Raw genomic sequence first — 23,084 nt, forward strand, 5'->3', positions numbered from 1 at the left:
TCAGGTGTGGTTTACCTGTCTCCTACGCCGTAAAATGCATCAACCGTCTAAACCAATCGGAAATCCCTACTCTTACATGCTTCTTCCAACGGGTTTGGGGATGCATCCCTTTCCCATTCCACAGGTAAGAGATTGACGTTACTAGAACACCTAAGCGTATCCATATTTACACCCGCATGCTAAAGAAAGTTGCCTAATATCAATGCCAGAATTGGGCGCACATATGAGACCTGTATCCTATCTCAATTAGGACGTAGTCGCATCTGTGGTGCTAAAGAAATTGCGCTGAAAATACGACCAGTCTCTAGGCTATATGACAGATTGGTCTACTCTCGGTGACCTGTAACAGTCTAGTTGGCTGGCCAACTAAGCTATTATCCCAAGACGTTTCTGACTATTCATCCCTAGCGATACCACCTGGTGTCTGCGATGTCGGCCGTGTAGGTTCGGAAGGCTTGACAGGAGGCGTCAGTATTTGCTGTGAAGGTGAAGGAGACAGGGCTGTCACTGGGGGGAGAATAGAATGTGCTGGGGTCGAAAATAAGCCATTGCCCGACTGCTGGTGTGGAGGCGGCGAGCGTTTTAGGGGCGAGATCCCATTTTGGGTCGGCGGCAAACTAGGTGTTGCGTCAAGCCGTGCTCCTGCCTGGTCAAACTTCTTAAGCTGCGGAGTAGAAAGCACTGCCGGTTGAGCGTTGACATCGCTGCTCGAAGGACGTGCCAAAGCGGAAAATGACACAGATGGTGGCGAAAGAACTGGAAGGCTACTGCTTGCGGCATCAAAAGGCTGCTTCAAAGGCGAATCAGAGCTGGCGGCCACGGGAGGTATAGAGGCATCCGCATGAGGCGGGAGATTGCTCGACTGTGCGGGTTGAGGTACGCCATTGGCTTTTGGTGACACGCGGAACAACCCTTTTTGTGGCACCCTTGCATCCCCAGAACGACTTCCAGAGATTGGCGACGCATTAAACATGGTTGAATAGGCCCTTGCTTTATTGGGCGACTGCTCTGGAGGTGATAAATTTGGATGCGGCGAAGAGAATGGATGAAGCCCATCACCGTTAGTGAAGGGTGAAGATGGAGGAGGGGCGTTAGGTTGACCTGCCTGCTTTATGGGGATCAATGGCTGAGTAGTGAGCTGCGTATTATTAAGCCTTGCCGGTATCCCGACAGCAATGCCAGAGCGTTGGCTGAGTCGGGCACGGTCTGGAGTAGGCGAGCCGTCCGACTTTGTGATGGGAGGTGAAGATGAAGCATCTTGTTGATTAACCTTTAATTTGATGACCGTAGCAGACTTTGGCGTTGAACTCTTTCGGCAGCAACTCTTGCAGATAAAATGAAAATCATCGCGATCGGCTTCTTCCTCGCTAATGCCAACGCATTTGCTATGCAGCCAGACATTGCATCTCTCGCATGCAATACTGTGTGTGCCATCATCGACCTGGCCGTAGACCCCACAGACACAGTCAAAAATCCAGTCATCCTCTTCCTCCTCAAGCTCCTGCAGGGCTTGCCTGTTCTTCTCGATTTCCGCTTTCAACCGTCTCTCCGATAAACGACCGGTCCCAGCGCTTAGGTTTCTACTATCCTCAGACAGTTGGGCCAGTTCTTCTTCGTGCTGTCGTCGTCGAACCTCCCGTTCTCGAAGTCGTTTCTCCCGAGACATCATGCGGTTGTCGCGCTCTTTCTCCATTTTTATACGTTTTTGTTGCTCCTTTCGAGCCGTCAACTCTTCTGCTCGGCGTTTCTGTTCCTCTTCTTTAACCTGCTGCTCCAATCGTTGTTGTTCGGCCTTGTTAGCAAGGCGGCTCGAACGTTTGGCATGTGCCATCTTTTCGAGATTGAGTAGCTCTTTCTCCCTCTGCAGGGCTTTCCGCTTCCGAGATTCCTCTTGCTTCTCTAAAATAGGTAGAAGGTGATTCTCAATAGTACTCCTTAGGACCTTTTCATTGTCGTCACGGGTCTTTCGAATGGTATTAAGGAATTCCTGCACTTCTGTGAGGCTCGCTGCAATGCACTCCCACTTCGCACCCCCCAGACCGTCATCCTCCGGCTCAGCAGGTTGATCCACGTCAGAAGCAGAGCCGTCATCATCATCGTCACCGTTTTGCACCGTGGATCTTGATACGCGTCGTCGTTTAGCAGCTCTTGCTGCTGCTTTAGCCTTTTTAGTATTCTTCTTGGGTTTCCAGGGCGCAGAGGTCGGCGGGGCTTCTGTCATGCGGTATATTCGGTTATCGTCTAGGATATAATAAATGCGATCGTCGCTATCCCAGCCCGAGGGTTCAATTCTCTGATATAATATTAGCGCTTGTTTATTAGGACATCTCAGGAGAGATATTCGTACCCATTCTGTTTGATCGCTTGGCTTCTGCTCATCCATCTTTTCTCGAATTCTTTCGGGATGCAACATCACCCATTGGGTAAGCTGCTGTAATATTTTGATCTGCAGTAGAAAAATTTAGTATTGTATGGTTGTCTACTATGCGACCGACGAACCTTTGTGAAAGCATCGAAATCGTCGAACTTGGCGGGCGTATCCGCGGTACCAAACGGATTTCGATCGGCGGCCTTAGCAACATATTGCCGTCGCGTATATTCGTCGAAGAGGTCCGGCCTTGGAGACGAGTCAATAATACAATTTTTAGAAACGGATACTGCGATGGAACATACGTTAAGCCGCGATGCGATGATACAAACTTGAGTAAGGCAAGGCCAATGTTAACTAGGACGGTCGAACGGGGTTTTAGGAATTCGGCCTCCAGATCCTACCACGACAGAGTGTTAGCGCTAGGGATCGATATTAAAGATCCTGATAGGAACTATCAGTTGGAATTAAGGATGGCAAGGAGCACGTACATCTATCTCGAGATTGTCGTCTATCTTCACGACTTTGCCAAATAAGTATATCCATTGGAACAGGTTGGCAAATTGCCAAGTATTTCTGATGCGATGAAGTAAAGATAGCTCCTTGGGATGCCCTCGCGCCTCGGCTTCTGGTTCAGCATCGCGCAATGCGCGCTTCCTTGATGAAACCATGACGATGAGCGTACCGTAGTTTTTGATGGCCGAGATATATGTAGCTAACAAATGCGCAGGGGATTCGACGGAGGTTTAAGCGGGCGTAGAAATAAATTAGAAGTTGGTCGGTGTGGTCAGTTGTCGTCGGCAGGCGAGAAGAGGGCAGAAGAGGGCAGATAGAATTAGGGTTAAGGGAAGTTAAACACAGGTACGGATAGAATTGCGATATTTCATAGCTAACCTAGGTAGGTATGAGAAAAGTAGAGTTTAATTATGGTCAGTACCTAAAAATAAGTTGGGCAGCATACGTTTAGAAAAGCGCACATCTGCATTCGGCAATTAATAGAGTGACGTGAGGTGAAGTTGATTATATGTACATAGCTGTGGTAGGCACGTAATTTTGGGGAATAAATTTCTAGGCGCGATTTGAGAGTTTGCACCTCAGGTCTATTTTACGCGACGCAACTGTACACCCAGGAATTGATACCTGCAAGCAGAATGGCATGTGGATCTCACTTACGCGCCGCAGCCCACCGAAAAAGAGGGGACCGTGGGTCCAAGCCACAAGATTGAAGGAATCCAGGTGGATGTACGTTAGGTACGTACCTATATATGTATATGAAGGGTATAGGTATGCAGGTAACGAATGTATAAATGCTGAAAAGGCACGTGATAAAGTTACATACCTAGTAAGCACTTAGAACCTATTCGACCTATAGATCATAGCAACTTCTTATCTCTTATAATTTCCATATATCTACGTATATATGTTACTTAACACCGTATAAGCATCTATTAACTAAAGTATATGATATGATTCTAGAATTTTGTTTATGCTAGTCACGCATCTTGTGAAACAACATCAACATCTCCCTTCACTGATTACGGTCTCCGCCGATAAATAGTCTTGTGGATGCTAGATCCAAACGATAAGTCTAAGCGTGCCAAAGCCTTTTGGAATCAAAATAAATAATATTAATAGCTATATTAGCCATGCTTATAGTAGTTACAAGGATTATTACTTTATACCTACCCGGGTAGGTTAGGTGACATCACGACAATGTAATGCGGGGACAGAGCAACATCAATTCCAACATTAAAGGCATCGAATATGTCTTTGAAACTCGGAACTCTAACAATTATACTGTTGATGAAATAAATTTAAGATTGGAACCTTAGAAGATGTTGGTCTATTTACACACATGGATCTTCTTTTTCTTAATATTAGAAACTTTAACTGTGACTGGTAAACACCCACCTACCGAGCAGATCATCATTGCTCCACCTGAGCAGCATCGGCTAGATTCAGACGTATACAAGGTCCAGCATGAGTATATGCATCTCAGCATACCGATAACAGCCAACGTAGGACCTAACTAACAGAATCAATATCAGGTTGAAAAAGGCAGAGATCTTTCCAACAGGTAAGTCTCTACTTACAGATCTAATATATGGCTAACCGATGATAGTCATTGACAAATTTCTCCCCTCATTTCTCCTCGACGCGGAATGGCCCTCGGGAGAACGTACGGAGCTAGGGAATACCGTGAAGGTGGGCGATGTGCAAGACGAACCCACCATCGCAGTACGTCAGAGCCACTCCTCATCGTTGTCCGCTGAGCAGCGTTCCGGCGCGACCTACACAATCATCATTACCGATCCGGACGCTCCATCTCGCGACAACCCTGAGTGGTCCGAATTCTGTCACTTCATCGCCACAGGGGTGGATATCTCATCATCGGAATCTGCTGCTCTCCGTTTATCTAGCTTGAAGGAAATTATACCGTACAAACCTCCTGGCCCGCCACCAAGGACTGGAAAGCACAGATACGTGTTTCTGTTATTCGCTCCCGCGAACGGCACTACAGACCCGCTTCACCTGACCAAGCCGGAGGACAGAAAGCACTGGGGCACGGGTAAAGCGAGACACGGCGTGAGGGATTGGGCAGGAAAGAACGGTCTCAAACCCGTTGGTGAGTATCTTAGCAATACGATCCTGAATCATCCCGTTGATACCAGCAATGCTGACGAACGCGTAGCGGCGAATTTTATCTATGCTCAGAATGAGGAACAATGATGTTCACCTCCCTTCGAAGTACTTATTAAAAGTATCTAATGGTAGACTACCTCTTACGAATAACTATGTCGAAGGCGTTGGTTCATGTGCTAGACAACGCGGCCGCTTTAGGTTTCATTCTTTCACATGACTGGCTACCATCTAAATCTTTCCACCTTTTTAGTCTTGAGAACTCTGTAGTATCTGAAAGATGAAGGTATATATATCTTACAAGTTCCATGATGGCACAGCACTGCTAGTGAATTCAAGGCAAATAGTCCGGAAAGAATTAAGGGGAAAATTTCTGTAATATAAAAGAGAAATGGGAAGCAAAAGTTATGTGTTTAGAATTAGACCCTAATAGCACAGCTCTATTCAAAAAGTTTCATAACGCAACATCCTTATTCGCAGAACTACTATTTCTGTGAATCGAAGTCAAATAGACCCGAGGTCATACGTTGTCTAGCAAAGCAGCAGTATCAAGTTACTCTTTTCGTGAAATTTCTTAGGGTCGTCGATAGCCCATAACTCCCTTGTCACAGATTCTCAACTCAAGTCAAAATAAGGGGGTTTTCCACCATACAACAAACTACTCGAGCCATCCCCAATCCTGTTATTAAAGCCTCGCCATTAATTAGAGTCGAAATCTGCACCGAGCGGAATTTATAACCATTTGTCAGTTTATAAGACCAGATCTGAGTGAGTTCCCCCGTCTTTACTAACCTAGGTAGTCTTGCTCTTGAGACAGGGGCTTTCTCAGCGTATTTTCGGGCGACTACACATTGCTATCGCAAGCTCCCAAGCTTGCAACTTTATTATTCCATGTGCTGTGTTATGCAAAGGGATTGTGCCATTGCTGCTTTTTCGAGCCCTTCCCATGTTTAAAGGTTAACGGATTCCCTTAGCCCAATACCGCTTGCAAATTCATTTATCGTAAACCCCAAAGCGAAGCTTCGAGATAGCATAACATAAGTTTTTGCCTTCCGGCATTTGGTTAATTTAAACCGATATAATACATACCCTTTATTATTATCATACCGCGATGTTAACTTCACTGCCTTGGAAGGAATCTGTAGTGCTAATGGGAGTGGTTGAGAGAATGGGGACCGCCTTCCATTTCTCCTGCATGTACTTTTTCATCGCATTGCGTGGGGCGATGACGACGAAGTTGTCTGCGGTCGTGATCTTGCCTGTTATGGCATCGGAAATTAGTTCTCTAGCGTGTGCTGCTTGTCCGGGACTGAATGACGATCCGGACTCGTCGACATCACAATATGTGTTTTCACCATGTAAAAGCTCATAATCCAATGTTCTGCCATTGTAGCAATTAGGTGCCTAGAACTGGTACAGAGGTTTTGGTCGTATGAGAAACCGGCAACGTCCTGGTAAAACAAGTCGTGGACTAAATCAAATCCACCGACAACCATACGAGGTTGACGGTTGATGACAAGGCAAGGAATATTTGCCGTTGATGCGCCATAGCAAACTCATGACCGTAGGGGCGAGTTGTTGGGAATCACCCGTCATTACGATAGGCCGGCCATCGATCTAGGGAATGCATGCCTCGGCAATACCCATGCCGCCAGCCCATTTAATGCAGTTATCTTAGCTATGTTGTAGCTGAATTTCGCCACGGGATTGTCCCTGCTTCCATGAGTTGTAGAAGCGACGCGCATTGCGATGGGTGGAAGACATCGTCCACGGCCAGCCTTCACAAACCAACTGGGTGTTTTCGTGGAGGGTCATGGTTATGCTGAGCCAGAGTTGATACACTATACATAACAGCTCTTTAGGAAAGGCTTCCGAGTCCGGCGCAATTTCTGCAAAGACAATGTCCACCTTTCCGGGATGGGCACCAAAAAAGATGTTGTGAGTATCGGACGGTCTATCAGCACCTCGCGCATAGTACTGATACACGCCGTCGACGCGACGGGGGAAATAGATGGTGAAGCCGACGCGAGAGGAATATCCTCGCCATCAAGGTCATCAAGTATGCCACCGCCGTCGCAGATACCTTAATCTTGGGAGCCCACAAGACATAAGGTCCGCGGTCAATTCAGGCCTTAGGAGCAGAACCTCTTAGGAGGCATGACTAAGAAAGCATCATTAATTATCTATGATCTAATGTATGCGATATAAGAATAACAATAATAGTGTACTTACTCAAAACGCAGTGGAGGTTGAAAGCACCGACCACAAGGCTTCACGATAACTTGTAAGTATACTAAGATACTGAACATAAAATGAATAGTTAATAGTTAATAGTTAATAGTTGAATAAACAAACTTACATTAAGTTTGAAAGGATTGATAGTTGCTGTTAGCTTGGCTATTAATGAATAAAATTAGCGCCGAGTCAATAACGCAAGGTGCAACTGGCATATAATAAACCAAGATGTTTTTATCGGAGCGGTTTCGCAAGAGGAAATAGTTGTCGGCTGGTCATCGTCGTCCAAGTCAGGAGCGGGAAGCGTAAATGTGGGTAACCTAAGATCGTTGTCCTTTTCAAGCTGCAAAACAAACATGTTAGCTTTTATAGCAGGAATAGTTACGTCGAAAGATTTTTTACTGACGCTTTTGTACCTCGTCTTCAGTGTTTGGAGAATCAGATGCTTTCAATATTCTCGGGTTTTAAGGCTTCAGTTACCCCCGCTTCTTCTGGGGGTTTAAAGATGTTTTTTGCAAAGGTATAACCTAGTTATGTATGAAATAGTTGAGTAGTTATAGTTGTCAGAAAGTTATGGTTGTAGTGTGAAGGTTACTTGTACTGTCTATACAGGCTCGTCGCACCCTAACGTCCCTAATCCAAGGATAAATTCTTAATTAAAGCGCAGCACCCGTTAGGTGGTAAGAGAATTTGATCAGTTAGAGCTTCGCCCTACGTGCCTTCTTCTAAATTAGAAAAAACAAAATAGAGGTTCGTGCACGGACTATGATATAAAAAAAAAAAGGGCAATTACGATCTGTCGAACGCTCTTTCCAAAAAAAAAAAAATACGCCTCTACGAGACTCGAACGCTCTTTCCTTTAAACTATCGCCCCACCTTTTAAGCTTAACATTTTGTTCCTGCAAGAACTTAACTAAATACCTGGATGCAATCCCTTTAAAATCACAACAAAAAAAATTGGCAAAAAAATCTGAAGCTCACTTTGATTAAGCGTGTCATCCTTAGTGCAGGGGCCATGCTAATCTTCTCCTGTTATAATCGTTAGCCTTCCTGTTGTCCTGAAATAAGGAGTAGTAAGGGGTACGTACTGTATCGTTTCAAATTGACCAAATGCCCGAAGGCGAAAGTAGCTCCGCAACTTCCTCTTATAAATTCAAAGACCCGTGCCCCGCACCTTCCAACTTCATTCCCTGATAAGGCTTATCGATACGTTCCATAATCAAAGCTAATGTGCCCACCTGATAGGTACCCAATAGTTGTTGTGAGATGTACCAAAGTATATATCAACACGTGGTATTCGGGCATTCAAACGTACATATGTTGGGTTACATAGTTTAAGCATTTATTATTTAATTGTTTACCTATACCCATGTAGGACTACGATGAGGCGATATAGTTCAACTGCATTTATACTTCTTTCAATTCATTTATACCCCTTTCAATTAAACTTGCCTGATTTTATTCGTTTACATAAAGTCAACTATGCATGATTGGAATTTGGAAACATAAACCTCTTGTCCCCCTTTTATTCAAGGCTATGAAAAGACATTCTAAACACTGAGATAAATACCTTCGTGACTAGTTGTCGTGCAATGAATATAGCATCAGTGCTAAAGTAGTAGAGGAATATATTATATGATAGTAGCTACGATATTGTATTAATAACGCCTTCCCCTAGTTTGTCGACCCCCTTTTAGCAACAATCTATTATGCGATTGTAATTTAATATAGGTAACCACTTTTTGCTCTATCACTATACCCTCCCTATATAATCTTTCTATAGATAGTTAACAAGACCCCAAAGTCTCTAGATCATATAGTAGTACGTATCAGTCTAGTATTCTATTATAATTTATAGTATATATTCGTTGCGTCAAAAGGCGTATAAATCCATGTCCTTAATATATATCTTAGGTACGATATCATAACAGCATTCAGATACACAATTAAAAGAAACAGCCAAGCATAGCTATAAGTAAGTATCAGACTTAAAAAGCAGACCAGCAAATCTTCCTAACCATTATTATACCCAACCAAAGCCAGTGCCCAACACGACCAACAATCCAAAAGCCAACTAATATTCAAACTACCCCACCTCACCCCAGGCGTGCTAGAGACCCATTCAAAAAACAAAAGGAGCGTGGGGAACAACCGCCTTGTCCTTGCCCTTAGCAGTCCAAGCTTTCTGCTTCGCCCCTTCGTACTGCGTAGCCATAAAGCCGACCAGCTTATCCTCCCGCGGCGGCCGCTGCCGCCGCTCCTCCTCGGCCCGCTCCCTGTCGGTCGCCGTGGGCTTCTGGTAGTACCGCTGGGCGGCGTAGCTCTCGCCCAGGCGCTTGGCGACGTCGTTGGCCTCGTTGAGGCTGACGAGGCGGCGCTTGCCGGCGACCTTGGCGAGGTGCGCTTCGAGCACCCGCCAGGTGTATTCCTTGCGGTTCTTGCCGAGGGTGTCCTGCCTGGAGCTTTTGTTCCGTCTGTGCCTGCCTAGGATCTCGTACTTGCTGTGCTTTAGCTTGGCGACTATGCTGTCGTTGGCGTCCCGGCCGAGCGCGACGGACTCCTGCGACTCCACTTTGGAGTTGATGAAGAGGTCGTACGCGATCTCGCTGGGGGTGCGGCCGACTGCGTTCTCGCGGTACGCTAGGGTGGGGTTCTGGTCAAGGAGGACCTGGATGTGGCCTGCTAGGTGGTGAAGCACTGCCGTGTGGAGGATGGTGTCGCCGGTGCCGTTGAGGATGTCGAGTTCTGCGCCGCCGGAAAGCTCCAAGAGTAGGCGCAGGACGTCGATGTTCTGGAGAGCTTCGTCGTTGAGTAGCTGATCGGAGGGCCAGCTTTGGTTCGTCCGATAGTACGTGAGACGGTTGGCGGCCTTTATCCAGGAGTGAAGAGGAGTGTCGCCGCCGCGGGCGAGGTTGTTTCGCTGCAGGAACATGTGGGCTCTGAGGTCGGGATCGAAGAGGTTCAGGAGGGCTCGGAGACGATCGAGCTTAGGCTGTTCCGCTGCGGTCGGGAAATTTGTTAGAGAAGCGTGGATGATGTTGTTTAGCTCCTTATCTTTCACCGACTGGTCGGCTCCGGCGTCGATCAGCGTCTTTGCGAAATCGACCCTGCCGAGGAGGCATGCCATATATAGAGGTGTCCACCCTTGTTTGGATTTGGCCTCGAACGACGACGGGCACACTTTGATCAGATACTCGATGAGTTTGTTCGTATTCTCCGTATACGGGCCCATCACGGCGCAGTGGATGGCGAGGTCGTCTATAAAACATTAGCGAAAAGAACTACGTAGGACTGTAGGTGTTCCGACTCACTCTGCGTTCCGAGCCACTTTGCGATAGCTCTGTCGAATCCGCCGGGGGCGTCGCTCAGGTGCTTGAGGCGAGGATCCTCCTTGGCGACCTTGGATTTGCCAAACTCGGAGTAGAGCCGCATCGGTGCGTCGCTGACGAACCACTCCGTAGACTCCAGCGAACCTCGAATGGCGGCGGTAAGCAGCGGCGGTACTTTGCTTCCCGTAGTCTTGACGACTAGTTTGCGACCGGCTTTCGCCCAGTCTGCCCTCTTCTTTCCGTAGACGCTCAGGCCCTGATAGTAGCGGGGTTTCACTTTCAGCTCGGCACCGGTCCTGTTCACCAGGTCGTCTATCGGGATCCCCGCCCCGGTTCGCTTGATGACGCTCGCGAGCATATCCGTTCGGCCGAGCCTCAGAGCGTTCTCGAATAGATCCTGCGGGAATTTGTAGAATCGGCTCGACTCGTCTTCGCCGACGGGCTCCTTGCTGGCAAAGTAGATATTCAGGTCGATCAAAAAGTTGAAGGCTTTCGCATCGTTCTGTTCTATAGCGGCAAAGAGGGGGGTTCGCCTATGTGTGCTCCACGTGAGCGAGCCGTTGCGGAGGATGCGCGTTGGTGTCGCCCAGTTGAGAAGCGCGCTCGCGGTGGTCTGGCTCTTGACTTGCATGGATACTTGGCCGACATCCTCGATGGTGAATTTGTCGTCGATGATCTTTTCGTATATTTCGGGTTCGTCGTCGCTATCGGATTCCGCCGAACCCTCGTCTTCGTCCTTGTTCATCGTGAATCGCGTCGTCTTCTCCTCGCTTGGTGCCCACTGGGCCTGGGCGATCTCCAGAATCGCTTTTGCCACCTCGTAGTGCCCACGTATGAGCGCGATAGAAAACGGATTATTGTATAACATGTCGGATACTGCTATCTTAAGAGGTGGTTCCTGCTTCTCTGCATCCCACGAAGCCAGGGTAAGCGACTTGATCGTAGCAAGGTCGCCAGCCCAAGCCGCCTCGAAACTTTGACAGGTTAGCATTGCGGAAAAGCCATAAATTTGGGGGTTGTGCTCACAGTTTGATATATGCGGCTTTCCTCGCCTCTGTGACGTCCGGGGCGTTGATAAGGTTGAATTCCAGGGCGTATGCCGTTGGTTCCTGGGTCGGGTACGTATATGTCGCGCGTGGTAGGGGCTCCGGAGCGTCAGGATATAGTTCCTTGAAAGTTTTCGCACCCTTAGCCTCGAGGACTTTCTCCAGGCTTTCGAGTTGCGAGATGGCATCCTCGAGGACGTCGAGGATCTCTGTCACGTCTTGTAGGTTGGCGCTATTTTCTTTTTGCGTCTCGAAGAACTTCAGATCCGACTTGTGACGCTCGATCTTCTCGGTAGCATCCATAGAGACGACCCAGTGCTGGTAAGTCCCTTCGCTGAAATTTGCCAGGAACTCTTCGATTCCGAAAGGCTCAGCTGGGCGCTTCTGAAGATTGTGTGACTGTGTGCTATAGAAGCTTAATGCCTCTCCAGATTCGGTTGTTTGGCTCGATTCAGCCAACATTCCCCTATATTCGCGAGCCTGTCCGAGTATATCGCGAGTGAGATCCAACGAGGTTTGGCCCTTGTTATAACTAGAACCGTGACCCTTAACGACGTCGTGGCTCACTTTAGTCATCGCGTTGGGATCGGCTCCTTTCTCCAGTATGTCGATAGCATTAGCAGGATATCGAGATCTGATGGCCACGATTAGGGGCTGCTCGGTAGTGTTTTTGAATGTCTGGAGGTTCCTCTCGTAATTCTATCGACCTTTAGTAAGTACGCATTTATGGAGGTCCGAATCAATTATGGTATCAGAATACGGGGCGTACTTACGCTTAGTTGGTCCCCGTAGGAGAGTTTGGCGCTCTTCAACCAGTCTTCGTAGTCGATTTCGGCCTTTGCTCCAGCTTCGAATAGCTTGGACACGATCTCCCGGCTATCCACACCGAGAGCTGTGATCAGCGGGCTGGTCGTGCTGCCGTCGTAGCGTGTACCGTGAACGGCCACATGATTGATCGCATTTTGAAGGCCGATCTTGTCCTTCTCCAATAGGCTCTCGATTAGTTCCGGCCTACCGCTCCGAATGTATCGTTGGAAAGCGGTCACGCCGGTTGTCTCGGCTTGCGAAGACGTGGCGCCTAAGCTTAACAATGTTTCTACCATAGGTATGGCCTTGTCAGTCGGGAGTGCTAAAGCCAAGGTCAATGTCAAGATAGCAACGTTGGGGTTCGAATATGACCCGTTGCCGAATTTAACGGGCATGAGCACGTCGGCGCCGAATTCTTGGCATAGGAGCCTGACGGCTTCGCAGTGACCTCCAAGGATGGCGAGGTGCAGAGGACTGCATTTCGAGTCCCAGGCGACGGTGTTGATCTTGTAAAAATCCGGTTCGCTCTGGTCGTTCTCGAGGACTACGACGTCTTCGTCGTCGGCCTCTTTGCCTTTGCGGACCTTGACAAATGATCCGGTGGTTACAGATTGCACGTCACCACCCTCGGATTCTTCATCGCTTACCATCTCGGGATCGGAGCCTTCATCGTCAGCTTCGCCAGGTTGGGTGCCTTTGTCCGTCGCGTTACGATCTTTGCGACGCTGGTCGAGCTTATCTTCTTCCGCTTCCTCGTTAGCATTGCTCTTCTCCAGGAGAATCTTTAACATCTCAATATCGCCTCGCGATGCAGCTAGGTGAAGCGCGGTTCGACCATCCGCTAGGCGGGCGATAAGACGTGCTCCGTGATCGACTAAACACTTCACGATCTGAGGAGTCGAGCTGATGACGGCGAGGTGCAGTGGGGTTCGGCCTGTGTAATCCCTCTTGTTGGGGTCGGCGCCTTCTTGCGAGAGCCAATCTTCCACGTGCTCGAGGTCGTCGTCGATGATAGCCTGGCAGAGTCGAGCAGTATTGCCAACATATGCCATCTCGGTCCAGTCATCATCGGTGAGTGGATTGAACGAACCGATTTGCTACGGATGTGTTAGTGTTACACGTATGTAACTGGTGATGGGCCTCGCTTACCTGTCTGCCTGGGTCGTCAATACGAAAGGTCGCTTTCCCCGACACGTAAATCTCGCTCTCCTTCTCGGCTACTTCGATCTCTTCGGGAGTCCGGGGCTTCGGACAGGTGCTACAGCAGTCGCCGATCACCTTAAACTTGTTAGAAGCGTGTCAGAGCACATATGCTTATAGGTCCTGCTTACATCTTGGACTCTTCCGAAGAAGGCGGGGTGCCTGTGAAGATAGACCTCCCTTTCTATAGGTTGGTTCCATTCGGCGTTCAGAACTAGGATTAGGTTAGGCACATGAAATATCATAACTCGGGGGCGGGAGCATAACAAAAGACAACGAGAGGAATCTGTGTAGACATAGTAGTAAAAGAGCTTTTACTTACGCAAGTCCTTGGTATAGCAAAGCTTTTCGATCTTCTTAGCGTGGAATTTCTCGCCGTAGGGAATGGTAAAAGTGTGATAGTTAGCAACTTCGTCCTCGTCGACCCAATCTGCCACTTCATCTTCGTGGATGTCTTTAATATTTCCGCGGAGACGGTGCTGGTAGCGAAAAGGCTGTTCCGGTCGGCCCCTTTCCCGTCTGCGTTTCCTCATATATTCATCTCTAGCGTTCGTGGTCGGTAGTCGTTCTAGAACGAGGAGACGGGCTAGTCCAAGGACCCTCTGGAAGCTACGCTCGAAGATGGTCGGATCGACCCGAGATCGGTCAAGTTCTGACCAGTAAACCTCAAAGTTTCGGTGGCTATACTTAGAAAGACGATTTTCGTAGGAGGGACTTCTCCGACTAAGATCGATAGGGTTTATCTGGGTGACATACGAGGCTAGAGCTCGTGGGGAGCAATAGACTTGTTCTCCGTTATAAGCAGCACAAGAGCAATCGATATCAAACCCGGTAAGAATCTCCGAGATGGACTTGTACACTCGAAGAACAACCTAAAGGGAATGTTAATAACTAATAGAGTGTAGATTAAATCAGACACGAAACCATACCTGGATGTGGCGAGTAGGATATTGACTGCCTAGTTATCGTAGAGTTAGATCATAGCTATAAGCCATATAGAAATGAGAACTCACAAATAGTGATAGCGTTCTTAGTCCGCACGACCGTCACTTCCGAGAGGATTGCGTCGCGAACTCGAGCTTCAATATCCTTGATCTTCTCGATAGCCTGCTGCTCATCGAGTCCGTACAAGAACAAGTCGACGTCAGAAGCCGGGCAGAACTTCTGGTGGTAATACTCGCGGAGAGCTCTCTTGGAATGATTATACTGATCGGGAACAGGTAGGAGGCAGTTAACTACGGATGAACCGGCAGCAATGACATTGCTCCAGTCCATCTCGGCGAGAGAAGACTCGGAAAAGATACCGAAATTGCGTCGAAACTCCTTGAGAGAAGTAACGACGGCGGGTGAGCCTTTTGGACGACGCTTGTCATTGGGGAGAGTCATGATGTACTTCGCTTTCTCGCTAGGCGATTCTGCCTTAAGGTTACGAGCACGGGTCTTGATATTTGGTGTGTCTTTAGTGAAAAGGGGTAGAGCATTGAGATAGGGGTCGTCCAAGGCTGGATTGTTGCGATCCTGAGCATATACTTCACGTAATTTGGCTTCGAATTTGCGGTAGGGCTCCATTATATCTTTGATCGGAGTCTTAGGATGGTTGGCAATGTAGTTTACCAGCCCGTCGTGGGCGACGGGCAATTTAGGAAGGTCTATAACTGCCATTGTTCTCGATTGAGCTCAGCTCAAAATCCAATTGCTCAAGATAGTCTTAAAGACCAAAGTAAGATATGACTAGGTAGTTAGATAAAAACACAACAAGAACAAAGAAGTGAGGTATATCAAGTTGAGCTGGTGAAGACAAAGACTACATTTGATTAAGATGTTATTAGATGTTTTATATAAAACATCTATCTAACCTAGTGATCTATGTACAAGAGGTACGAATCTCGATATAGACCATCGAACATGGCAATTAGGCAGACTCGCCAACGTTAAGTGTAATTCTAGGTACATGCTCTCGTATTATTACCATTTTAGGTAAGAATGGATGTGATGACGCCAAACCGGCAGGATTAACAGACGCGCCAAAAGAAATCTAGCGCGACTGAAGCCTAAAAAAACAGGGGTCTTCGGGTTCTGATGGGGCTAAATTATGGGACTAATACTGGGATCGTAGCAATTAAGGACCTGAACTTGTCGCGAAGTCTTGTGACCAGACGACTTTGCGTTCCCCAAGGCAGCACACCCCCTATTTTATCTTTACTCCAACTTCATTGTGAGAGTTGATTGACCATAGTAAACCGTTGACCGCCTATGCTGCCTATTTACACGTCAGTTTACAATAAGCAGCAAGCAAGCAACATGCGACTTGTCCCATGGTTCTGATATACATTACGATATAACTACATTATATATTCGGTTTGCATTGGTAGACTGCACATCGTACTACACAAAAGCTTAACCGATTGGCAGACTGTCGTGCACATTTGATACCATCTAGAATCGACAATGGGCTCTTAATAAACAATACTGAAGGTGAATAGTCAACGCAGGCCAGACTTTATATTATCATGAATAGGGGCTACTATCTTAACCGTAAGCTGGCCTATGCCTATCACTAGGATTAAATAAGGGTGTTATTACAACCGGGCCTTCGATCGGAAGACTCTTATACGTGCCTCCTTCTTGCCCACTGCGTCAGATACTCGCGCCCAGCTAACCGGTATGTGTCCTCTTCTACATACGTTCCACCCTGCGCCTCCGTCTGCAAAACTAGATTAAGGCCGTCTTTACCCTTATCGTATCGCGGCCAATGTGGTAATCCCGGACCATTCGGATTGCCCGTGTGCGCGAATCGTATCCACTGGCTACTTACTTGGTCGCTCAGCTTGTGGTATTCTGGCCACGGGCCCAGCATCGTTGGATTAGCGAAGACGAAAGGTACCTCGCTAAAGTGCTCTACGCCCTTATAGGCGGGTGCGAGCCCTCCGGTCCCGTTGAAGGGATTGCCAATCGCCGTAGTGTTGGCGAGTGTGCTTTCCCACGGCCGAGTGTTGAATCTATACGCGTACGTCGGCGAGAACGGAGCGTAGTTCTGCGTGTCGAAACGTCGTGGCCCGTGGTAGAAGACGTCGCCTACGATAGCCGCAACCCGCTTATACTGCCATCCATAATCCGCAAAGCGTTCCGATCCCGTGTTCAAAGGGATTCCCTGCGCTGGGTCGTCCGGATATAGCTCCAGGATATGATCAACCGTCGCTTCTGGGAAGCCGAAACCCGTGTGATGGAGCAGGAAGTCCCGCAAGTCCTCGTCCGTATTAATGCCGAAAGGGGCGTTGTCGGTACCGTCATCTGATACCGTTCCATAAATATGAGGCACGTGTGCAAACCGACCGGCACGCAAGAGTTCTGATGGGTAGTTGGGGAGCACATCGCCGTCTGTTGGTAACCGAGATTAGCTGCTGCTGCTGCTGCTAACCGTGAGCAAGTCAAATTTTGCTCTACTCACCAACAGTAGGGTAGAATCCTGGGCCAGGGATAACTGACGAGTTCAGAAGCGGATAAAGGGTCTCGTAGTCGATGGTCCGTAAGCACTCAAGTGTATCTGGAACCAAGTTACAGTTGGCCTGATCGACTATGTTGTCATAAATAGGCTGGTACCAGTCTGACCCGTTGCACCACGCTGTCGTCGCACTCCCGCTCTCTTGGATAGAACGATGGAAGAGGCCGTCTGTTCGTCCGCCATAGCTCATCAAAAGTTGGCCCTACTCAGTTTTTCAGCGTTAGCTTCTTTACCACTTCTAGTGCCTCTTTCCTCATGATATTCATCTCGAACATACCACGGCAAATGATCCGGCGGATTGGCCCCAGATTGTCACAGATGAAGCATCCCCTCCGAAGGCTTCAATATTTTCTTGTACCCAGGCTAGCGCTTTGCGCATGTCCCGCAGTGCTAGGTTGGTATTCCCAGATCCCTATGCCCTTAATTAGCTCCTCACGAGTCTCAAGTAGAGCGGACGGCTATGTCTCACCTGAATTTCAACAGAGTACAGATTACCCCAACCACCTTTTCTATAGTTAATGCTAGCTCCGATAACGGGAAAGCCGATTTCTACCGATTTCTGCACAAGGTATGTGAGGTTATACACGGATTGTCCGCTACCGCCGTATTGATAGCCACCTCCGTGGATCCATAGCATCACCGGGAGGGGCGAGGTGGTCCTACTACCGTTACTACTACCACGGACCTCAGCCGGTCGCACAATGTTGATGCTGAGGCAATTCTCGCTCATACCATGCAGTTCTTCAGCCGATAAATAATAGTCCGGGCAAGCGTTGCCGTAAGCCTTAGCCGCCCGTGTCCCATTCCATGTCTCGTTCAAGGACTGTGGAACGCGGAATCGATTCTGCCCACCGGTATCTTGGGCGTACGGCACGCCGAGAAAGATGTCTTGCTCAAAGCTTGGAAGGTATAAGCCCTCGTAGCTACCATTCGTCAGTGTCACTACGGGATCGGCTCTCGTGAGTCCTGCTGCTGTACTGCCGAATCCCGCCGCTAGCAGGCCCAATATGATTCCCAAAACCGCCATTGTGAGGGTAATCGTGCCTGTAGCTCCTAGAACTAAGCGGTCCAGAATGGGTCGAGAGGGATTATTATATATTATAAATATGACTCGGGCGACACTTGCGATATTCCACAAACGCCAAGCTTTTAGAGATCCGGAATTCTACGAGTCCAGAATTCCTTACCGATGGTGGGGTCGATGCTTTTTTCCCTCCCATCTATAGGTATTGTAGACGATGAAGGTATATGTCTCAGTGCCTAAGACAGATCGTACGCTGCTGCTTGCGTTTTTAGGAATTCTATTGTCTACATAAGTATAATGCACCTTTTCAGGAAGGTCGTATTCCTAGCGATGTCGAAATGCTGCTGAAAAGAGCACGCTAGATGTGCAGAAAAGAAAGGTACCTAAAGACTCTTTCGTAATCGGCTGCAGCCACGGCAACACAACATCAGACCCAACCACCCCGCGCTGATCACCTCTGGGTAAGCTACACCGAGAAAGAACAAAGAACAAGCAAACTACCACCTAGGGTGCCTCCCATGAACCAGGGCTAATTTATAAATGTGTTAGGGATTATGTTGAAATACAAATAGTAGGTATTTATGATTAGTTACCAATTTCATTATAACCATTCCCATGATCTTTCTAGTTTGTTAATATTTCGGTTTAAATGGGATAGTCGACAGAAACTTCCCCACATCTCCTTGGATATCAAGCAGCTTAAAGATCCATTGCAGAATAATAGAGAAGGATTGCGGTTCGCCCATGTGTTTGACTCCTGAGACAAACCTGGAGCAGGAGATTGTATTAATTTCTTGAAACATAGAAGAAGAGAGAAGAGAAATGAATGTTGGTTTGGGGCAACTTACCGAGCTTCTTTCGGGCCGCCATGTTGTAGACATAGATAATAGTCGTCAATTGGGAAGATCTCGTCTTCAGTTCCGTTTACTAGAAGTAGACGTGTGCATGGCTTATCCAGTATGCCGGTGGTTAGTAGAGAGAATTTGTCTCGCGCCTCTTTCTTGAATTTTTCAAACTCTTGATCTGCGTATCCGAACTTGTGGCTGAGTGTATGGGCGAGACTGGAGACACATCATTAGTTAGAATTACCTTTCTCCCTCGTTTACTCGAGGTTGGAAACCAGTAACAGCGCTGACCAGGCAGTAATAAGGAAATAATCTTTCGGAAGACCTACTCGAAAGGATACTCCAAGTCGTCAACCGCATCCAGCCACTCCGGATCGAACATATGGTGGACACCACCCCCGAGAGCCACCACTCCCTTCAGTTTATCAGCATGGGTGTGCGCCGCGCGTATGGAGTAGTACCCTCCCGTACTAAATCCCCAGTTTACGATTCGGCTCTGATCAATGTCGTCCTGCTGCGCGACCCAGTCGAACAAGCTACTCCAGACCCGGTCAGGGCTGGAGGGATCAGCCGGCGCTCCGGGGTTGTCGCCGGTGCCGGGGATCTCGACGACGAGTGTAGCACAGCCTACTTCCGCCCAGCCGTTCTTCCAGACTGCTAGTTCTGTCCGGTAGCCGTCCAGACCCGTGAATATAATAATCAAGGGGCAGGTTGACGACTTGGACAACCCGGTTGGGCGATGGTAGTAAGCATAAAGGACCGGCCCGTCGCCATTCGCTGCGTGGACGTGTGGGATCTCGATCTCTACCATGGGATACCGCGATAATTCTAGCCCCTTGAGAGCAGCCTCCTTGCCCTTTGCCCAGGCGTACCGCTGCTTCTCGGAGCGCGGCGCTGGAAACCGGGCGATACGGTAGAGTGCTGAACCGCGCCTAAGAATATAGGTCAGCTTACAGAAACACGTAACAGCTATATTTCGACACAGGCCACAACGCACAAGTACAGTTCCGAAGCCTTAGTCCATTCTCCTTCATTATTAGCAGCGTCTGCGCGGGCCACAAGCTCCTCTGCTTTAGGAAAGAAGCATTGGGCGTATTCATCCCAGTCGTAAGGCTTCTTCAGCCCTTTCGCGATAATCTCGTCGACTACCGGCTGGAAGTCTTGTGTAGTCCCGAACATGAATGGGTATACGCCCATCTCACACTAGCCTAGCTGATTAGTGTTGTGTGCCGACTGGACTGTAAATTGAGCCGAGCGACGTACCGGCTGCTTCCACTTCGTCTCCCATAAGGCCTGGAAGCTCTCGTGGTGCGGCGCTGTCTGCTTGAGCTTCTCTTGGATAAAGAACTTGTTCCCCGGAGCAGCCATGATGACCTAAGAAGTAAGATTTCTAATCTTACAAGTATATTCTAGATGTATAACTACAGATTATCCTAGGTTAGAACTATCAAACCATTAAAAGCTAAGTGCTGTGTTATATTGTTGTTATTAACTCAGACGTAACGGAAGGGTGAAGAGCCGGACGGCCGGGTGTGGGGATTCCCGCGTCTTCGCGCTTCCGACTTTTATAGTCGTTCCGTCGCCTAAGACACGTTATTATCTCGGTTCCGAAAGGTCTTACACCCCACACAAGACCCTTGTAGATCCTATGCGGTCGTTCTGCAGGTCTTTCTAAGGACCCCGCAACGCGCAGGTTTACGAATATCTTTGCAGACTCGTAGACGGTCAAAGATATGGTTGCCTCTGCACTGTTTGAATTCTATTTGGAGCCTAGAGCTGAGTAAGAAGTTGGTTAATGTACATGGGGAGATCGTCGAGCAAGACGTGTGATACGCTAGATAGTCTCCTGCACTGAACTTCGCAGAGCCTATCCGAACTCCATCCCTTCCCTAGGATCACAAGGATCGGGTATCCTATTAGGTCAGCGTCTCGCATCTTCCATGGCAACGACACCGAGCGATCGTCAAGCAACAAGTCTAAGGGCCGGGAGGCTTGAGAGTTCGCTAGATACTCGGAGACAATAACACTATCTTTCTCCAAGCCGCGGCTTGGGACGACAACTACTTCGAAAGGTGCGATGGCACGCGGCCAATTTAACCCCTTACTATCGGCCAGATGGTCCGCGACAGCGCCGAGGATGCGAGATACTCCTATACCATGGCAACCCATCTGTATGGGTACAGTTTTCATACTTCCAGCTTTGGCGGTTGCGGTATCACCTTCTACCAAGTCCGTAGGCACTTGTACACGAGCTTCAAGAGGCTCCGAGTATCGTGTCCCGAGATGAAATGTATGCCCGAGCTCGATCGCTTTTTGGACCTTGAGCTTCCCTGTCTCGCATCGAGGACAGTCATCACCGTCACGAATGCGAAGAACGTCGAGGGGCTCACCATTTGCCGACGCGGTTATGTAGTCGCTCGTGATGATAGAAAGGTCGAGGTCGGCACTTTCGGGTAGTAGAAAGTTGGGACTTGGTTTGGTTTTAAGTGCGATAGCGAAAGGAGAACCAAGCCTGTAATCGATAATATTCACCAACCGTAGACCTTGTCTAGTTTTAGAATGCGTAGAAGACCAGAATGGTGTCGAGTCATAGAGACTTGAGTCCAGTTCAGGTAGAACCGATTTGATAGCATATGTGTTAATGTCGTCGTCCGAGAAGGAAGCAGGATACCAGACGTTAATAAGAGTTGACCTATCTTTAGAAACACCACGCCAGACGCCAGCAGTCGGCACATGCCCGGATTCAGTTGGAGACTTGTCTTCTGAGGGGCTAATCCGCGTGGTAGCGAGCTCCTCATTAGCGACGTAGTCGCAACTGTTGCAGTGAATCACGTTATCCTCCCCAATCGACGTTGGAAGATGGTACTCGTGGCTTAGATCGCCTCCAATGTCACCAGAGCTAGCCTCGGCAACTAGATATGGAAGCTTTAACTCGTCAAACAGTCGGGAATAAGCAGCGCATACTTGGCTATACGTTGAGAGTGCTGACGGGACAGAGTAGTCGAAAGTGTAGAGGTCCTTCATGAGAAACTCTCTTGACCGTAGCATACCGTGTCGTGGCCGAATTTCGTCGCGGTATTTACGACCTAACAAAATGAGACCAAACACCTTAGGTACCTGATATATATCTACAAAAGCTTACCGATCTGATAGAGTCTCAAGGGGAGGTCCTTGTATGACTTGATTGTTTTCGAGACAAGTGTTGTTATCTCTTCTTCGTGAGTTGGCGCAAGTAGATAGGGCACATCTTTCCTATCGGTAAACCGGAATAACTAAAAAGGCATCAAATAAGTAAACCGAATCTGAGTGTAAAGGCATTAATTCTTCAGCTTACTTCTGGGCCGTAGCCCTCTAGTCGATTCGTTTGCTGCCACAGTGCTTGCGATGAGATGGATGACAAGGACACCTTAGAAGCGCCTTTACACCGATAAGCATTGTGAGAATATAGTTAGGAAAAGGGGATATATAGTTCTTACCAAGCTGCGACATATATTTATCTATTAATATCTCCAACTTCCCCTGCACCTTTTGGCCTAGCGGGAGCATGTGGAATATCCCTGCATGAGACTTCGAAATGGGTTGTTAGGAAACATACGAAAGAAAAGAAGACAGCTCATGATATGGCTGCTCACTTGACGAAGGTATCCAGCCCGAATTAACTTGCTATGAGCGTCTTCATTTTCGGTAGCAGTTATTCCTCCCGTAGGTATCCAGAACTTGGACAGGCGAGTGAAACTGTCTTGTATATTGGGTTCAGGCTAACGATACATTAACTTGTATGTTATGATATACTAATAGGGGTCATGGTCCAAACCGGTAGATCGTTCGATGATGCTGATGTACTCGAAGGTCGTGTAGTGTAAATTCTCAAGCGTTGGAGCGCAAATACGTATTTTCTCCTTGGAGTACGTGATAGGAACATCATCTTGGCTGCAGCATGGTTAATTATTCCACGCGCTCATGGAGTTTATTTCCCTCCTAAAACGATATTTAGTAGGGTATGAATATCCTCCTGGAAGTTATTCTAATCAGGTGCAATTGAATCTTGGTGTTTGTGAGCTTAAACATGCGATTTCGATTCTAAAAGA

The 23,084-nt window shown here is 48.1% G+C and overlaps 6 protein-coding genes across 6 annotated transcripts; 1 reads left to right on the forward strand and 5 right to left on the reverse strand.

The window, feature by feature from the left end:
- Positions 1-394: 394 nt before the first annotated feature.
- F4813DRAFT_386366 (uncharacterized protein) lies at positions 395-3,039 on the reverse strand (the record flags this gene model as incomplete). Its single annotated transcript, XM_049246404.1, has 5 exons — positions 395-2,293; positions 2,348-2,446; positions 2,500-2,617; positions 2,674-2,768; positions 2,860-3,039. 5 exons carry the CDS (start codon positions 3,037-3,039, stop codon positions 395-397), a joined length of 2,391 nt encoding a protein of 796 aa, XP_049102922.1.
- Positions 3,040-3,763: 724 nt separating this feature from the next.
- On the forward strand, positions 3,764-5,472 carry F4813DRAFT_348899 (PEBP-like protein). The gene is made up of 4 exons (XM_049242130.1): positions 3,764-4,352; positions 4,417-4,445; positions 4,491-4,994; positions 5,061-5,472. Exons 1-4 carry the CDS (start codon positions 4,204-4,206, stop codon positions 5,096-5,098), a joined length of 720 nt encoding a protein of 239 aa, XP_049102923.1. The 5' UTR covers positions 3,764-4,203; the 3' UTR covers positions 5,099-5,472.
- A 3,518-nt stretch (positions 5,473-8,990) lies between these two features.
- Positions 8,991-15,409, reverse strand: F4813DRAFT_348904 (ankyrin). Its single transcript, XM_049242131.1, has 9 exons — positions 14,639-15,409; positions 14,555-14,583; positions 13,948-14,497; positions 13,757-13,839; positions 13,575-13,703; positions 12,392-13,522; positions 11,599-12,317; positions 10,555-11,546; positions 8,991-10,501 (listed from the first exon to the last, which is right to left on the reverse strand). Exons 1-9 carry the CDS (start codon positions 15,285-15,287, stop codon positions 9,366-9,368), a joined length of 5,418 nt encoding a protein of 1,805 aa, XP_049102924.1. The 5' UTR covers positions 15,288-15,409; the 3' UTR covers positions 8,991-9,365.
- A 449-nt stretch (positions 15,410-15,858) lies between these two features.
- On the reverse strand, positions 15,859-18,436 carry F4813DRAFT_269887 (alpha/beta-hydrolase). The gene is made up of 4 exons (XM_049240362.1): positions 17,597-18,436; positions 17,405-17,539; positions 17,074-17,329; positions 15,859-17,003 (listed from the first exon to the last, which is right to left on the reverse strand). The coding sequence occupies exons 1-4, from the start codon at positions 18,152-18,154 to the stop codon at positions 16,234-16,236; spliced, it is 1,719 nt and encodes a 572-aa protein (XP_049102925.1). The 5' UTR covers positions 18,155-18,436; the 3' UTR covers positions 15,859-16,233.
- Positions 18,437-18,783: 347 nt separating this feature from the next.
- On the reverse strand, positions 18,784-20,364 carry F4813DRAFT_386371 (yellowish-green 1-like protein; the record flags this gene model as incomplete). The annotated part of the gene is made up of 5 exons (XM_049246405.1): positions 18,784-18,919; positions 19,000-19,212; positions 19,326-19,928; positions 19,994-20,199; positions 20,260-20,364. The coding sequence occupies 5 exons, from the start codon at positions 20,362-20,364 to the stop codon at positions 18,784-18,786; spliced, it is 1,263 nt and encodes a 420-aa protein (XP_049102926.1).
- A 115-nt stretch (positions 20,365-20,479) lies between these two features.
- On the reverse strand, positions 20,480-23,077 carry F4813DRAFT_269856 (prolyl-tRNA synthetase). Its single transcript, XM_049240361.1, has 6 exons — positions 22,811-23,077; positions 22,629-22,754; positions 22,473-22,563; positions 22,331-22,413; positions 22,139-22,268; positions 20,480-22,082 (listed from the first exon to the last, which is right to left on the reverse strand). Exons 1-6 carry the CDS (start codon positions 22,919-22,921, stop codon positions 20,767-20,769), a joined length of 1,857 nt encoding a protein of 618 aa, XP_049102927.1. The 5' UTR covers positions 22,922-23,077; the 3' UTR covers positions 20,480-20,766.
- Positions 23,078-23,084: the final 7 nt, after the last annotated feature.

This window comes from Daldinia decipiens, assembly GCF_022478715.1.
Source record: "Daldinia decipiens strain CBS 113046 unplaced genomic scaffold F4813scaffold_5, whole genome shotgun sequence".
In the NCBI taxonomy this organism is placed as follows: domain Eukaryota; kingdom Fungi; phylum Ascomycota; class Sordariomycetes; order Xylariales; family Hypoxylaceae; genus Daldinia; species Daldinia decipiens.

Coding starts and splice junctions, on each gene's coding strand:
- F4813DRAFT_269856 (XM_049240361.1), bottom strand. CDS start 22,921: ATGATGTTCCTATCACGTACTCCAAGGAGAAAATACGTATTTGCGCTC. Junction 22,414..22,472: donor TAAATATATGTCGCAGCTTG/GTAAGAACTATA, acceptor ATCGGTGTAAAG/GCGCTTCTAAGGTGTCCTTG. Junction 22,083..22,138: donor CTTGAGACTCTATCAGATCG/GTAAGCTTTTGT, acceptor TCATTTTGTTAG/GTCGTAAATACCGCGACGAA.
- F4813DRAFT_348899 (XM_049242130.1), top strand. CDS start 4,204: ATGTTGGTCTATTTACACACATGGATCTTCTTTTTCTTAATATTAGAA. Junction 4,353..4,416: donor GTATACAAGGTCCAGCATGA/GTATATGCATCT, acceptor AATCAATATCAG/GTTGAAAAAGGCAGAGATCT. Junction 4,446..4,490: donor GGCAGAGATCTTTCCAACAG/GTAAGTCTCTAC, acceptor AACCGATGATAG/TCATTGACAAATTTCTCCCC.
- F4813DRAFT_348904 (XM_049242131.1), bottom strand. CDS start 15,287: ATGGCAGTTATAGACCTTCCTAAATTGCCCGTCGCCCACGACGGGCTG. Junction 13,523..13,574: donor TTGACGACCCAGGCAGACAG/GTAAGCGAGGCC, acceptor ACACATCCGTAG/CAAATCGGTTCGTTCAATCC. Junction 12,318..12,391: donor CCTACGGGGACCAACTAAGC/GTAAGTACGCCC, acceptor AAAGGTCGATAG/AATTACGAGAGGAACCTCCA.
- F4813DRAFT_269887 (XM_049240362.1), bottom strand. CDS start 18,154: ATGGCGGTTTTGGGAATCATATTGGGCCTGCTAGCGGCGGGATTCGGC. Junction 17,540..17,596: donor TGTACTCTGTTGAAATTCAG/GTGAGACATAGC, acceptor TTAAGGGCATAG/GGATCTGGGAATACCAACCT. Junction 17,330..17,404: donor CCGCCGGATCATTTGCCGTG/GTATGTTCGAGA, acceptor AAAACTGAGTAG/GGCCAACTTTTGATGAGCTA.